We start from the raw sequence: 14,869 nt of genomic DNA, 5'->3' as shown, positions 1-14,869 counted from the left end.
TTCCATGGCAGTATGTTTATTTGCACGAGTTCAATAAGAATCTGCTTTCCTTGTGAGAAGACTACTTAAGAACACTGGTTATACTACCAGGGCTTTGACTGGAATGTCGTACCTGAGAGACATGTGCATAGACTCAGATGTGAACAACTTTAAGGAACTAAGATTGACTTTATAAAGCCAACAAAGCCCCTTGGAAGAACTGGCCTGGTACCTTGCTTACAGAGTTCCCAGCAGCCTTACCAGGTGAGTAAAGAAAGTCACTTCCTGGCAGGTGCAGAGACCTCAAGAAGAGAAGAATTCATCCAAATCTACAGGTACTACAGGCAAAGCCTGATGGCAAGTCTGGCTTGGCTGTCTGGCCTCAAAAGGCCTTTAAAAGTTCAATCTGAAATTCCTTACAAAAAGTTCCAGCAAAGCATATTTAAAAGAGCCTGTGTAATCAATTGCTCTTCTTGCTGCACCTGTGCAAATAATCAAGCCAGCTGTTAATTATTTTCTTAACCTAGTTACTTCTAGTAAAAATGAGAGTGATTTTAGAGAAAAGTATCGTTTCAATAATGTAGCCTCCTTCCAGAATAAAAAATCTAACTCAGATGTTGCTACATAACCTAATAACACAATTTGTTTTATCTTGCCTAGAAGCCACAAAACTGCAAATAGTAATAAAAATGAAACCCAGAATAGAAGCGCCAGCCTTCTGAAGCCCTCTCAACTGACCAGTGATGGAGACCTAGCTGCACCCTTTACTGCGCCCCCTTCTCAGCACGAAGCAGCCAGAGCGGTCATCGCCCCTTTTCCCTAGCAGCAGCTAGAGTCTCTATCTGTAGAAGAAAGAATGAGACCATACCCATAGCCTTCCCTGGTAAAAACAGGTATTTAATCCCTCCTCCCAAGGGATGGTGGGCTTGTAACACTAGAGAGACCCCATGTGTCTCTACTTCTGCCTTCAACTCCTCCCGTGATTTCTGTATCATGGTCCAGTTAGTACCCAGACTAATGTATCATGATGACTTATCATTCGTGGCAGAATTAGAACCTAAACTAAGGTATAAAAGAGAGCCAGTCTCACTCACTCTAGCTGTATTACTAAGAGTAAGAGTCCCAGCCGGAGTAGGACCAGGGGCAGCTGCAATTATACAAAGAAACCAACATTACGAAGGACTAAGAATAGCTATCGGTGAAGATTTGAGAACTATAGAACAGTCTATTTCTAAACTTGAAAAGTCCCTAACCTCTCTCTGAAGTAGTGCTGCAAAATAGACGAGAGTTAGATTTACTATTTCTAAAAGAAAGTAGATTGTGTGCAGCTCTAAAGGAAGAGTGCTGCTTCTATGCAGACCATACTGGAGTAGTAAGAGACTCAATGTCTAAATTAAGAGAAAGATTAGATCAGCGAAAGCGAGAACGAGAAGCTAACCAGAGCCTGTTTGAATCCTGGTTTTCTAGATCCCCATGGCTTACAACTCTAATATCCACTTTGGCAGGACCCCTGCTTATTTTAATATTGCTCCTCACCTTAAGTCCCTGCATTTTAAATCGAGTAATAACCTTTATTAAAGAAAGAGTAAGTGCTGTGCAGGTGCTAATGCTGAGACAACAGTATCATACCCTCACACAACAAGAAGAAACCAACATTCCATGATTAGAATGTTCAGAAAAAGAAGTGGGGAATGTAGGACCCCAACCTCCCTGAGAAATAAGTTAGCCTAAGAGTGGCCATCTTGAAGCCCAAAAAGCCATTCTGATATATGACTCAGAGGGAACAACTGAAACCAGGTAACTCCTCTGGAAAAACAAGTTAATCAATCATGACTGCTGGCAGCGCTAACCTTTTGGTTAGTTAAGCATAAAAGCTGACCCTACCTTGCTACACCCCCAGGACGTGGCACTAACCCAGAAATAGTAGGTTTGAAAAATTACTGCCTTTGTAGTATTGTTATCTTGCTATGTAGTATTGTTATCTTGTTACTACAACACAATCTGTAACCATGGTAATCCTCTAGGGCTGAATGCCTCAGAAAATCCTATATAACCACTTAGTTGTAAGTGCTCAGGGTCCTCGTTGAGACCTGCTGCGACGGGCTGACTTGGACCCCAACTAGTTGGCTTCCGAATAAATTCCTCTTGCTTGTTGCATCAAGAAACGTCTTTGGTGAGTGATTTGGGGCGGCGCCTTCCTCAGGGGAATCCAACAAAAGAAGCTAATAAGTTTGATATAAAAGACACTGGGGAACCATTCTGTTTGGTTCTTTTCTTGTGTTTTTAAGTAGGCAATTAATCAGAGCTGTGCATTAGGAAAATGTGCTTTTAACAGTCAGTAGAAGAGATTCAAGGGCAAGAGACCAGTTAGGAAACTGGAAGCAAGAAGGAATGAAAATCTAAACTAGAACACTGGAGGTGGGAATAGAAAATATAAGGGACAGATCCAGAAAGGATGTAAAAATAAAACTGATAGTACTTGGCACTTGATAGAATTTACGGGTATGAGAGGGATTTAAAGTCAAAACCTGGCTCCAAAGTTCTCAATCTGGGAAAAAGGAAGAATAGAAAAAGGTAGTACTATTAGTTGATTTGAGGAAGATGGGGGGGGGGGGAAATAGGTCTAGGGAAAACAAGTTATCTCTTCAATTACTGAGTCTGCAGCACAGGTGAGACTTTCAGGTGGATTGAAGAACAACGGAAAATGTGTATCTGGAGTAGCTGAGTAGAGATGAAGATTTGCTCACAAGTGGGCAGCTGAGGTGAGAAGCTGCAGATGCCAAGAAGTACACAATGCAGCCCTTTTTCATTCACATCTACTCCACTTTTTGAAGTCCCCTCAAAGCCAGCATTTTACTTAACAGTCATAATCTCGAAGTAGGAAAAGGCAATACCACCTACTTTAACAGGTAAGTGTAAGGAGGCTGAGGAGTGAGGGGTTTTGCCGGAAGTACTTCAATAAAGTAATAGACCTAGGTTTAGAAGCCACAACGCCCAACTTCGCTGCCGACTGCACACAGGTAAATGCCCGACTTGCACGGGTCAGTGTTAAATTGCAGTGGTTTATGGTTTGGGGTTTGTGGGGGTTTTGTTGCTGTTTGGGGGTTTTGGGTTCTTTTTTTTTTTTTTTCACTGCTGTTGGTTTAAAGAGAACTGTGCCCTAAACCAACGAGACAACGGAGCTCCACTTGGCAGAAATCACTCTGCAACGAGGGCCCACTGCGTGTTGCACGTTTTTAAAAGGGGTCTTTCTCCCTACCCAACTGAATGAGCAGAATGGGCTCATACATGGCAAACACCCACCGACACAGAGAGAGGCTTCCCGCCGAAGACCGCTATGCAGCACGTTTAAATCAGAAAACTCAACAGGACAAGGAGAGCGAGACGAGGCTCAGAGAGGACAACGGCTTTTACTGAATTTTAAGGTGAGGTCGTTTAGCAGAGGGCGGAGGTCCGACAAGTCCGTATCTGCACGGCAGGCGGAGGAAGGGGCGGCGTGAGTCAGACGGTGTAGAGAGGACGAGGGGGGTTTGGGGGGACGCGGGGCGGGGCTTGGGGAGGGGCGGGGAGCAGGGCGTGGGGCTCTGGGCTCCGGCGGGGCAGAAGCGGAAACCCGAGCCTCCTGCGCAAAGCTTGCCGCGCCGCCCCCGAGTCGCAGCCAACTCGCCTCCCTCCACTCCGACCCGGTAAGCCGAGGTTTTTGTCTTCCTCTGAAATGAAATGAAAAGAGCGACAGCATGCTTCCCCCCGGCTTGATCTTTGGGTTAAATGTGGGCGTCGCTGGAAGAGCAGGAAAAATAAATCTGTGGGCGGGAATTCGGGGAAGAGGGGACGGAAGACACAGGCCTAAAGTTGTGCTTGTAATCAGCCCGCGGGAGGTGCTTTTGTATCCGGCAACGATATGCGCGGGGCTAGGGAAGAGCGAGCGCCGCGCACTGAAGCGCCGCGCGGGGTGGCCGCCCCCGATCGCCCCCTGGGCCTGGACGGGCGCGAAGCGCAGGCCCTGCTTGTGCTGGAAGCCCCTCGCCATGGGCTCGGGAAGCCTGGGAGACAAGCTGGAATCCGCGTGGGATTCTGTCCCGCGGCACTAGCTTTTTCTGTGGACCGCAAAGGGTACATTTCGGAACGTAGTCGTCTGAGCCCAGGGGAAAACCGAGTCCCAGTAAGCTCCGGGCAAATGGCCAACGCACCAAGGCTGAAAGCGAAGCCAATCCCGGAAAGCGGAACCACAGCCAAGAATGTGGGAGGAGCCGGTCCAGAGGCCCCCTCCTTTCCTTTTCCTTTTGACGCACCGTCTTTTAGGTCCTCGCTCGGTCACCTGTTTTTCTCCTCCCAACCTTCTTCCTCTTGTCCATGAAGCCACCTCCCAAGTCCACCTCGTCCTTGGCCCTTTGGTGAAGGGAATCAGAAAACAGCCCCCACAGGCCTAATGGGGTTTCTGTACCCGCCACAAGCTAGGAATGGATTTCACATTTTTAAATGGCTGAAAGAAAATCAAAAGAGTAATACTACTTTGTGACGTGTGAAAATTCTGTGAATAGCAAACTTAAGCGTCTATAAAATTTTATTGGCTCACGGCCACACCCATTCATTCCAGTTGTCTGTAGCTGTCTTGCTACAAAAGCAGAGTGACAGATACCATACAGGCCACATTGGCCTAAAATACTTACCATCTGGCCCTTTACAAAACGTGTTCCCCACCCCTGCTCGGTGTGTCAGTCTTTATCTGCAGTTTAACTCATAGCCTATCCATGCGAAAAGGAAGAATCAGTGTCACAAGGAACCTGAAAAAGGCAGACTCGCCACCTCCCAGTGGTGAAGACCTGGACTGATTGCCCTGGAGAAAGGCAGATGCCTCCATGGATCCTTGGGAGGAAAAGGGAGGTTGGTTGAGAATGACAAGCTGTAATCCTCGAGTCTTTGTCAAGTGTTACTTCTTTTTACATTACTTTACTTTCCTCAAATGTGGAGTAGCATGCATTTTTATAAGCTCTTCCACAGTGTCTATTTATCAAACCATTTGTCTCCTTCCTATCATGGTTCCACCAAATACAATTCCCAGGATGCAGTGAGGTGTTGGGGGCATTGGCCTCCAAGTAGAAGTGGTTCTCCTCAATTTAAGCTCCCGCTTCACCTCCCAGCTCTGGGCTTCCCTCTCAGGAACCATTTTCACAGTCCTCTCCAGCTCTACAAATTTTGCATCCCATTCAGTAATTTGGTAATTGTTTCTTTCACTCTGTAAAATTACCTGTGGAGAGAAACACTGAGTTCTTCATTCTCTCTGTGTGGCTGACAGCACCAGTTTTCAGGAGGGGGGAAAAATAGTCTAATCATAGTCAAGGCTGATGTTAAGGAGAAAAAAAGGAAAGCAGAAAGCCACTTTGAAACCAGAAAAGCAAAGCAATCTGAATTATTTAAGGAAAAGGGTTAGAGGAAGCTCTTTAGGTCTAGAAAAAGGTTAGAAAGCCCTTGCTTCTCAGCCTGGAATCTTCTACCCTATCTAGTGTGCCCTCCCAAGCCAACCTTCCTGTCATCTGATGAATTAGTAAAACTGTGATTTTAGTCGTGATAAGAAAAGCTGTTGAGCAAACACATCTGTTTCTAGGCTATGGTATTAAGTTTGCCACCCTCACCCCCAACCCTGACCCTACCAACACTTCTTTCCTTTAGAAAAAGTTCTCTTTGAGAAAAAAAAATTCCAACAGTTTGGCTCTGGAAAAGAATCCACCTGTGGAAGAGTCCACCGGAACCCACTTACTGAAGGGGCTTTGTAGATATTCAAGATGCAGTGGGCTGCAGGCACCTGAGCTAGGCTGGAGAAGCACTAGAGAGTGAGAGGTTAAAAGGCTGCTGGAACAAGGTGGGCAGCCATGTGACTAAGCGCTCAGATCAGTAACAGGTCAGATCAGTTCATCATAGCCAGAAGCCTCCAGATACGAGCTCCAGGAAACCAGTCTCAGGAACAAATCAATGGCTAAAAGCTAAGTTGCAAACGTCACCGTCCAAACAGACAACACTGTTGGCACACAGAGATAAAGTCTCAGAGGAAGGGTGCATACTGGCAAGTTTTTCAGAAAACTTCTGCAGTTGCGGCTCTTTTCCACCAGGAGGAGCCCACCAGTTCCCTGCATTTGCTGGCGGGAATAATGGGCTGACAACAGCGTTAACAAATTACCTTGAAGAATTCTGTTGTAAGGAAAGCGGAGCCCAGCCCAGGATTTGAATCTCCTGTACCTCCTGGTGCACCCACAACTGTGGTTCACCTCTACAGATGCTGTGGGAGTCCCCATATCAACCTTTCTGGTTTGAAGTGACTGGAGAAGTTCTGCCAGCCATTCCTGTGGGAGTTAGTGTCATCTGGAAGCAGGAGGAACAAAGGCCAGAGACTGCAGACAGGGACCTGGAGGCTGAGATTCCAGGGCAGTTCTGCCACGTCTGTTCCCTCAGTTTCCTCACATGTGAAATTAATGATTCTTCACTTTCAAGTATGAAAACTGTTTACGAACATCCAGAAAGTTCTGTTCTCCAGCCCCTCACAATAACTATGCTTTTAGTTTTCTTCTAGAAAAATACATGAATCTCAGGAATTCAGTATTGCTTTTAAAAAAAACTTATTCATCACTTCTTTATGCTCTTGGAAAAATATAAAATTGTTTAATCCATAGACAAGGCTTGGCATGCATATGGATTTGTAGGTGTACAGTTATACATACATTTAACCACAGATCCTAAAAACCTCAGTAAACCCAGTCACTCTTGCTCTCTTAGACCGTCTACTGCTTTCACACATACCTACGTGGTTCATATTTCACCTAGCATAAATTTGTGAGGTGCTGTGAGCAGGGAGCTCACAGAATGTGACTTTCTCGACTTGGGCCCATTAGTCCTGTAAAATATGACCCAGTCTTTTAAAAAATACTGTGAGCCAAACTGAGTCTCTAGCATCCAGCCCTTGACATCTTGCCCTTGTCTGAGCCCTGAATTCTTTCCTCCAAAGGCAAAAATGTCCAGCCCTACAGAGACTGAGCGGTGCATCGAGTCTCTGATTGCTGTTTTCCAAAAGTATGCTGGAAAGGATGGTAACAGCTGCAAACTCTCCAAAACCGAGTTCCTAACCTTCATGAATACAGAACTGGCGGCCTTCGCAAAGGTACTAGTCCCAGCTCCCACCCCAACCCTCCCAAACCACCTAAAGCAGGAAACAAGAGCCTGGCAGAACGGCTGGGAATGAAGGACCCGCCAACCCCCCATGCTCCTGCCTCCTTTCATTTACTCCAACCAGGGGTCCACACAGCCTCTGCTGAGTTCCTAGGCCTCAGAGGGAGCTCTGAGGGACTATTAAAGGAAACCTCTCTTCTCATTTTCTTTGAATAAGGTGTGTTTTAAAGATCAAAGTTAACAAACTACATGACACAGAGAATGGCAATTTGCTTTTTTCCATTTAGGGTTTTTTTTCCATTTAGGAGGGGGCATATGAAATGGTAAATAGCTTAATAGCTTTCAAATTTTATTCCTCTATCCCAAACCTCTAGGGCAGCCCTGTCCAAAAGAACTTTCTGCAGTGATAGGAATCATGTTCTATGTTTACATTATCTGATATGGTAGCCACTAGTCACATGTACAACTAAAGGACTGACTTTCTAAATTAATCAATTTCAGTAGCCACATGTAGCCAGTGGCTGTAAGTAAGTGTATGTGATGGGGGCTTAGATGTGTGGAAGATAAGGCTAATTAAGCAAGACCAGCATCCTCTTTCCACCTCAAATCACTTCACTTCTGTAACATTTATATATATTAGAGTTGCATGCAACACTGTAAAAAGTGTTCTGTTGCTTTTATAAAACTGAATAACCTGATTTCTGGACTAGGAGCCACAAAATCTGGGTTCAAGTCCTAGGTCTTCCCCATAGGCAAGTTGCTTCACCTCTTTCAATCTGTATCTGTGTCTGTCAAGTGGGAATATTAGTAACCCCTACCCTGTACCACATACTCTTGTGAGAATAAAATGTAGCAATATATTTGAAGGCTTTGTACAGTATAAAGGTACTACTAATAGATTCATTATCGTTACTATCTTTGCAGAACCAGAAGGACCCTGGTGTCCTTGACCGCATGATGAAGAAACTGGACCTCAACTGTGATGGGCAGCTAGATTTCCAAGAATTTCTCAATCTTATTGGAGGGATGGCTATAGCTTGCCATGACTCCTTTATCATGTCTGCCCGTTTCCAGAAGTAAATCTAAGGAGCGAGCCCTTGGGCCTGGCATCCAGATCACCCCTTTCCTTCCAGCCTCCCAATCATCACCTACTCTTCACACCCTATGTACCCCAAGCCCGGCATACCTGCCACCCCTTGCAGGCCACTCCTGCTGGCAGTAATAAAACTATATCATTTTTCTTTTTAAAGCACCCATTAGAAAGTCAGTACATTTGTGCCAGGGAGGAAAGGAGTGGGAAGAATGTAAATTCAATTGATGGAAGCAGTTCTCAGAAGCTGCATAGTAAATAGTAAAAATACATCTTGGATGTATCTATAATCATAACATCACAGAATCATCTCTAAATTACACTGATGAAGAGGTGTCACTTGGCATTATTTACCCCTGCTACAGGCACTGTCATGGGCTCTGAGGATACAGTCAGCAAGTCATAAGGTCCTGCCTTCACTGAACTTACTTGCTGGTTGGGGAGAAAAAAAAAGAATGAACAAATAAAGGACTCCACGAATGTGAGGAATCTTATGGAGGAAAAATGAGGTGGTCTGTTACAGAATAACAGGGCCTGGAAGAGGGCATTCTGAGGAGGTAACATTTGTGCTGAGATCTTAAGGGTAAGAAGGAGCAAGCATTCAGAAAGGTGGGGAGGGCATTTCAGAAGGAACAAGGACAAAGGTCCTGAGGTGAGGAGTGGGGTGCTGGAGGAATAGCAAGGAGTCTTAATACTAAGGTCTTTATGTTTGACTTGGCCTAGGTTCAACATCAGTTTTAATTTTCTAAGCACACTGATGAAGCAGCAGGGGAAAAGCCTAGAAAGGATTTGAAGTCTGACCCAGGGTTAAACAATAGAATAGAGGAGCAGGTGTTAGCAGTGCACACCCATCCCTAAGCAGCACACACAACCTCTGATTCTTTATCCAGTTATGTTGAGTTTTAACTTCCTAGTAAAAGTCTTTCTAGATCACAGTTTCTTCATAAATTAATAGAACTAATCAGACTATTTCTGAGACTGCTTTTTTGCTCTGTTTTGGAGTTTTTTGGCTCTGACATTCCAGAATGAAGACCAGTGCCTCAGGTTCACAAGTCCCCAGATTTTCCAAGTAGAATTGTTGCTACTTCTTGGATAAGTTCTTTAATTCATTAGCCACCAGGGTGGGGGGGTAAGAAACGGTAGTCATGAAACTATCCATATTATTCCCTTGCTAGGTAGGTATGTCCTACATAAAAAATTTTTTAAGTGAAAATGGTTCTGTCCCAAAGAACACTGAGGCAGGGAAAAGACGGAAGAACACCAGGTACCCTAGAGTCACTGGCCCATTTGCTATTCTACCAAGAAATCACTAGCCCTGGCTCTAAAACAGGCTCAAGGAACCAACCAGGAAATCTCCACTTGCTTGATATTTTCAAGTTGTTTTTCATGGGGTTTTTTGTTTGTTTTATTTGAAATGTGGTTGACATACAATATTTTCACAACGTGGTGATTTAATATCTGCATACATTACAAAATGATCATGGTAAATCTACCATCTGTCACCAAGTAGTTAAACATTAACTGTAGTTCCCTATGCTGTACATCGTATCCCCATGTCTTATTTATAACTTGAAGTTTTTATCTTTGATTTGATAAGATCTAATAAGTACTAAGCTTCTAATTCAAGATTCAAATCAACTCTATGGGGTGTCTCATATGCAAGGTGAGTGATGGAGAGAGACATCAGGAGACATTGGTTTGGGGAGGAGGTGTGTTATATTTGAGGTGTGGTTAAGAGATCCAGCTGGGAATCCCCAGTGGGCATCTGGAAGTTTGGAGAGGCGACCTAGCTTGAGAAGTAAAGAGAGAGGAGGGCCTGAGGGTGTTCCCTCACCTGGGGTGGGGAGGGCAACAAGAAGACCTAGCAAAGGAGAACTACTAATGACGTGGGGGAGAGGGAGCAGAGCTGATGGAAGATCATGGTTAAGAAAGCATTATTAGTGACAGTTACTGTCTTTAAAAGCTGATGCTCCTTTAGTCCACATGCAAAGCTTCCTTCTCATGCTTCATGGATCTCATCCACTCCTGTGTCTTCATTTACTAGGAAAATGATCACTCACATTTACCTCCTCAACCCAGTTCTAGCTCCAGAGCTTCAAAACTGCCTCCTAGGTTTCTCCACATATAGTAATACCAGTATCTTTTGTGTATGCATGTATTGAACAAAGATTTACTTATATTGTGTAAGACACTGTTCTGCGGGGCAGGTGTAGGGGAATGAATGAAGCGGACAAGATTCTTGTCCTAGGTTCATCATATCCCAAACTGACCTTAGCATCTTCCCAACTTCCCAAGCCTGCTCCTCCACTGTTCCCATGTCAGCAAATGACACCTCCACCCACCTAGTTGCCCTGCCCAGAAAATGTTAAGGCAGCTTTGACTCCTTTCCCCTTATTCCTCACATCCAACCAAATCCCCAAGTTCATCTGATCACCCAGATATCCCTTCAGTGCACCTCAAGCCTTCCCCTGGCCCAGGCCACTGCCATTGCTCGTCTGGATACTGCAGCAGCCCCCTCACTGGCCCCATTCCTCTGGCCTTGACCCTATCCACTCCTTTTTCCTTCCTGAAGTCTCTGATCTGGTTGCTCTCCAGCTTAAAGCCTTTCAGAGGGCTCCCCAATGCTCTTAGGTATGTAAGGCCAGCCACAATGCACCCCCACTTCACTCATCTGACCTCCCCCTCTTTGCCCCCACCCTCACACATGCACCCTCTAAATTCCAGCCATAGTGAACTTGTTTAGTCCCCTCAACACAGTGGGCTTCTCTCACTCTGCCTGGAGCACTCTTCCACCTCACCACACCAATTCATGCATACATCCCTCTTACCCTTCCTGTCTCGGCCTACACAGCTATTTTTCCTCCAGAAAACCTCACTGAACTCATTAGGTATACATGCCCCATACCTCCCCTTTCAAAGCACTTACACTGATTGGCTGTACACTGCATCTTCCCTGGGTAACCTTCTCCAAACTCATGATCTGCATGCCAGTCACTTATATTTCTATCCCTGGCCCAAATCCCTCTAGAACTGTCATCCATTTAACTTATCATCTCTTCCTGGCTGAACCACAACTAGGATTCTTGTTGTTGCAGGTAATATAAAACTCCATTTAAGTTGTAAGCAAAGCAGGAATTTATTGACTCATGTAACTGAACAGTCAAGGGACAGTTTTAGTTTTAGACAGCTCTAGGAGCTGGTGTCTTTAAATTTGAAGATAATCCACTGATGTGGGGGAAATGATTGCCTTTATCCCACAGTTCTCAACAAAATTACTAAGATTCCCTGTTTGGACCAGTTTAGATCATGATCACCCCTAGGCCAATCAGTGGTCTGAAAGTATGCAGTGCTCTGAATAACAGGCCCCGGCTGCATACTTAATGCTTAAAACTGGGATGGACCCCTAACCCAAACTACTGAAGCTGCTGCAGAATCCAGATGATCCTGCAAAGGCGATGGAGGCCTAGGCCAGGGGAAGGCTGGGGCAGACTGAAGGGATATTTGGGTGGAGAATCAGATGAACTTGGGGATTTGATTGGATGTGAGAGTTGGGGAGAGTGGATCAGGCATGGGAAATAGATGCTGCAAACAAACACATAAGGAACATATAACTCAATACATGTTCTAAACTGGATTCTACATCCTCCCCAAATCTGATCCTCTTGCTTCACACCCGATTTCAGTACACAGCACCACCTTCCACCCAACTGTTCAAACTAAGAACCTGAGGATAATCTAAACTCTTTCTCACAACCCCAGTCCTCATTTCTTGGGATTTACCTCTTGCATACTCATCTCCTCTTCCCCACCCTCATTGCTTTATCTCAGACTCTCTTTTAACTGTATTTGTGGTTATTCCCTATCTGTTTATATCAGTTGTACTTGTTCTTGTATCCTGCAATTTAAATAGTCCATAAACCATAAAATATGAATGCAAAAGGATAATTGTTGTATTTATGAAAGCCAAGTTGAATTCAAAGACTTGATTAGGAAAATTCACTGAAGATCACTCGTGATGTAGGTATAGCTGAGACAACTATAAACAAATTAGGAAAAATATCATAAAAATCTAAAAGGATCTTTCACTCAGATTGTCCCAAAAGTATCTTTAAATTCTCCATTTAAAAAAATGAACTGAAAATCATTATGATTCCTGTGGTTAAAACTGGGCATTGGTCCCTCTTAACATGCAGGATGGAATTCAAACTCCTTTGAGGGCACTCGAGCCTTCAAGGTCATGCCCCTGTCCCCCAAACTCCAGTCTTATTTCCCGCTTTCATCATGACCAGTTCTTCCCTCTAGCCTTGCCAAGCACTCCTGAACAGCTAAGTGTCATGCCTTTGTAATCTCTTCTTGCTGCCCTGAGAGCTCTCTGCCCCTTTTCCACCTCTTCCTACTTGTCCCACAGAGCAACGCAAGTGTCATCTCCCCAGGAAGCCTTCCTTATACCCACCCCTACCCAAGACTGATTTTAATGCTCTTACTCTATGCATCCACAGCACTCTCTGTTCTTACCTCCACCATAGCACTTATCACTCTGTATTGTAACAGTGATTTTGTGTGTCTGTTTTCTCCAACTAGAACTTGAATTCAAGAACAGGGACCTAGTTACATGCATCTTTGTATCACTAGTAGTTAATGTGGTGTCCAGCATATATAGTAGTCCCCCACTTCTCTGCAGAATTGTTCTCCACAGTTTCATTTATCTGAGATCAACCTTGGTCCAGAAGCAGATGATCCTCCTCCTGGCTTATTATAATCTAGTGCTACATTATAGTGCCTATGCCTTTCACCTCACTTCATCTCATTACATAGACATTTTATCCTCTCACACCTTAAGAAGAAGGGTGAATACAGTACAAGATATTTTGAGAGACCAAATTCACACAATTTGTACTACAGCATATTATTATTCTATTTTATTATTGTTAAGCATTGTGCCTTATTAATTAAACTTTATCATAATTATGTATGTATAGGAAAAAACATAGTTATGTTTATAGGGTTTGGTACTATCCATGTTTCAGGCATCCATTGAGGGTATTAGAATGATCCCCTATAGATAAAGTCTGAAAATATGTATTTATGTTATAAAATCAGACTTGGGACACTGTGTGTATCAGGGTCCTCACATGAAGCACATGAACATTCAACAGGGTCACTGATGAAAAGTTTAATGAAGAAAACTATTACAAATATGTGGGCAGTGATAAGAGAACAAACAAGGAATGGCAAAGCACCAGGAACTAGTGAAATTAGGAGCTGTTACCACCACTAGGGCCTGACTAGGCAAGGCAAGAGAGAGGGATCCCTAACGATGCTATAGCTTTACATATAGAGCAGCCACTCTCAGGTCATAGGAGACAGGAGGGAACCAGGACAATAAATACCAGTTTTCCCTTGCGCCTTCTGATCTCCTGCTAGTGCCTGCCATTGGAAGGCTGAGCAGGACACAGAAGCATAGAAGGTGGACCTGGAGGGGCAGAGAGAATATCCAGCACATTGGAAGGTGAGGTCAGTATCTCCCTGACAGTAGCACACTGTACTCTTGACACAGGGAGAAGCAAAGAATCAATTGGCAACACTAATGTAAGTAGATGTTTCTTTTTTATTACGTATTCTCAATTTATTAAAATGGTTTTTCTTCTTTTTTAAATTGTGGGTAAATATATATACAAGTAAAATTTAACATTTTAAGTGCACAGTTCAGAAGGATTAAGTACATTCATATTGTTGTGCAAACCTCACCTATCCATCTCCAGAACTTTTTTCATCTTTCCCAACTAAAACTCTGTACTCATTAAACAATTACCTCATTTTCCCCCTTTCCCATCCCTATCAACCAACATTCGACTTTCCATCTCTGTGAATTTAACTACTGCAGGTATCTCATATAAGTGAAATCATACACTTTTTGTCCTTTTGTAGCTGCTTATTTCATGTAGTGTCATTTTCTCAAAGTTCATTCATGTTGTAACATGTCAGAAGTCCCTTTTTAAGGTTGAATAATATTCCACTGTGTGTGTATACCACATCTTGTTTATCCATTCATCCCTTGATGGACATTTGGGTTGCTTCCACACATTTGGTTACTATAAAGTGTTGCTGTGAACATGGGTGTACAAGTATCTGTTCAAGTCCCTGCTTTCATTTCTTTTGGATACATACCTGGAAGTGGAATTGCAGTATCATATGGAAATACTGTGTTTAATTTTTTTTCTTTTCCTTCTCCCCTCAAACCAGTGCACTGTTCCCAGAGGTCCTGCAATACCAGGATGATGCATAGAGTGGACAGAGCAAGCTCCTATTCCATCTCCCTGCTCCAAAAATCCATTTAGTGTATTGTCCTTTAGTATAGAGGACATATCAGGTATTAAACTGATAAGAACAGATACTTCCTTATGTTTAATTTTTAGAAACTACCATACCATTTTCCACAGTAGCTGCACCATTTTACATTCCCACAATAATGCACAAGGGTTCCAATTTTTCCACATCCTCACAAACAGTTGTTATTTTTGTTTTTTGAGTAATGGTCATCCTAAAGGGCACGAAGTGGTAGCTCAGTTTTTTTATTTGTATTTCCCTAATAATTAGTGATGTTGAGCCTTTTTTCATATCCTTATTGGCCATTTGTATATT

At 43.7% G+C, this 14,869-nt stretch overlaps 1 protein-coding gene and 1 non-coding gene across 3 annotated transcripts; one reads left to right on the top strand and one right to left on the bottom strand.

Annotated features, from left to right (window-relative positions):
* Positions 1–3,510: 3,510 nt before the first annotated feature.
* S100A11 (S100 calcium binding protein A11) lies at positions 3,511–8,389 on the top strand. 2 transcript variants are annotated; one of them, XM_017657798.3, is made up of 3 exons: positions 3,511–3,665; positions 6,977–7,129; positions 8,062–8,389. In XM_017657798.3, the coding sequence occupies exons 2-3, from the start codon at positions 6,983–6,985 to the stop codon at positions 8,215–8,217; spliced, it is 303 nt and encodes a 100-aa protein (XP_017513287.1). In that variant the 5' UTR covers positions 3,511–3,665; positions 6,977–6,982; the 3' UTR covers positions 8,218–8,389. The 2 variants fall into 2 exon arrangements, with proteins under 2 accessions (XP_017513287.1, XP_073090751.1); XM_073234650.1 differs by lacking the exon at positions 3,511–3,665 and adding an exon at positions 4,816–4,863.
* Positions 8,390–14,464: 6,075 nt separating this feature from the next.
* Positions 14,465–14,650, bottom strand: LOC118969285 (U2 spliceosomal RNA). Its single transcript, XR_005057244.1, has one exon. It is a non-coding gene; the product is annotated as a U2 spliceosomal RNA (small nuclear RNA).
* Positions 14,651–14,869: the final 219 nt, after the last annotated feature.

This window comes from Manis javanica, chromosome 4 (assembly GCF_040802235.1).
Source record: "Manis javanica isolate MJ-LG chromosome 4, MJ_LKY, whole genome shotgun sequence".
NCBI lineage: Eukaryota > Metazoa > Chordata > Mammalia > Pholidota > Manidae > Manis > Manis javanica.
The sequence above is the reverse complement of the archived record's forward strand: the minus strand, read 5'-3'. Positions and strand labels throughout refer to the sequence as shown.

What these genes read in the sequence shown, in the direction of transcription:
- S100A11 (XM_073234650.1), top strand. Translation starts at nt 4,831, where the DNA reads ATGCCTCCATGGATCCTTGGGAGGAAAAGGGAG. An exon ending in TCCTTGGGAGGAAAAGGGAG is followed by an intron (nt 4,864 to 6,976) that starts GTTGGTTGAGAA and finishes TTTCCTCCAAAG; the next exon opens with GCAAAAATGTCCAGCCCTAC. An exon ending in AACTGGCGGCCTTCGCAAAG is followed by an intron (nt 7,130 to 8,061) that starts GTACTAGTCCCA and finishes CTATCTTTGCAG; the next exon opens with AACCAGAAGGACCCTGGTGT.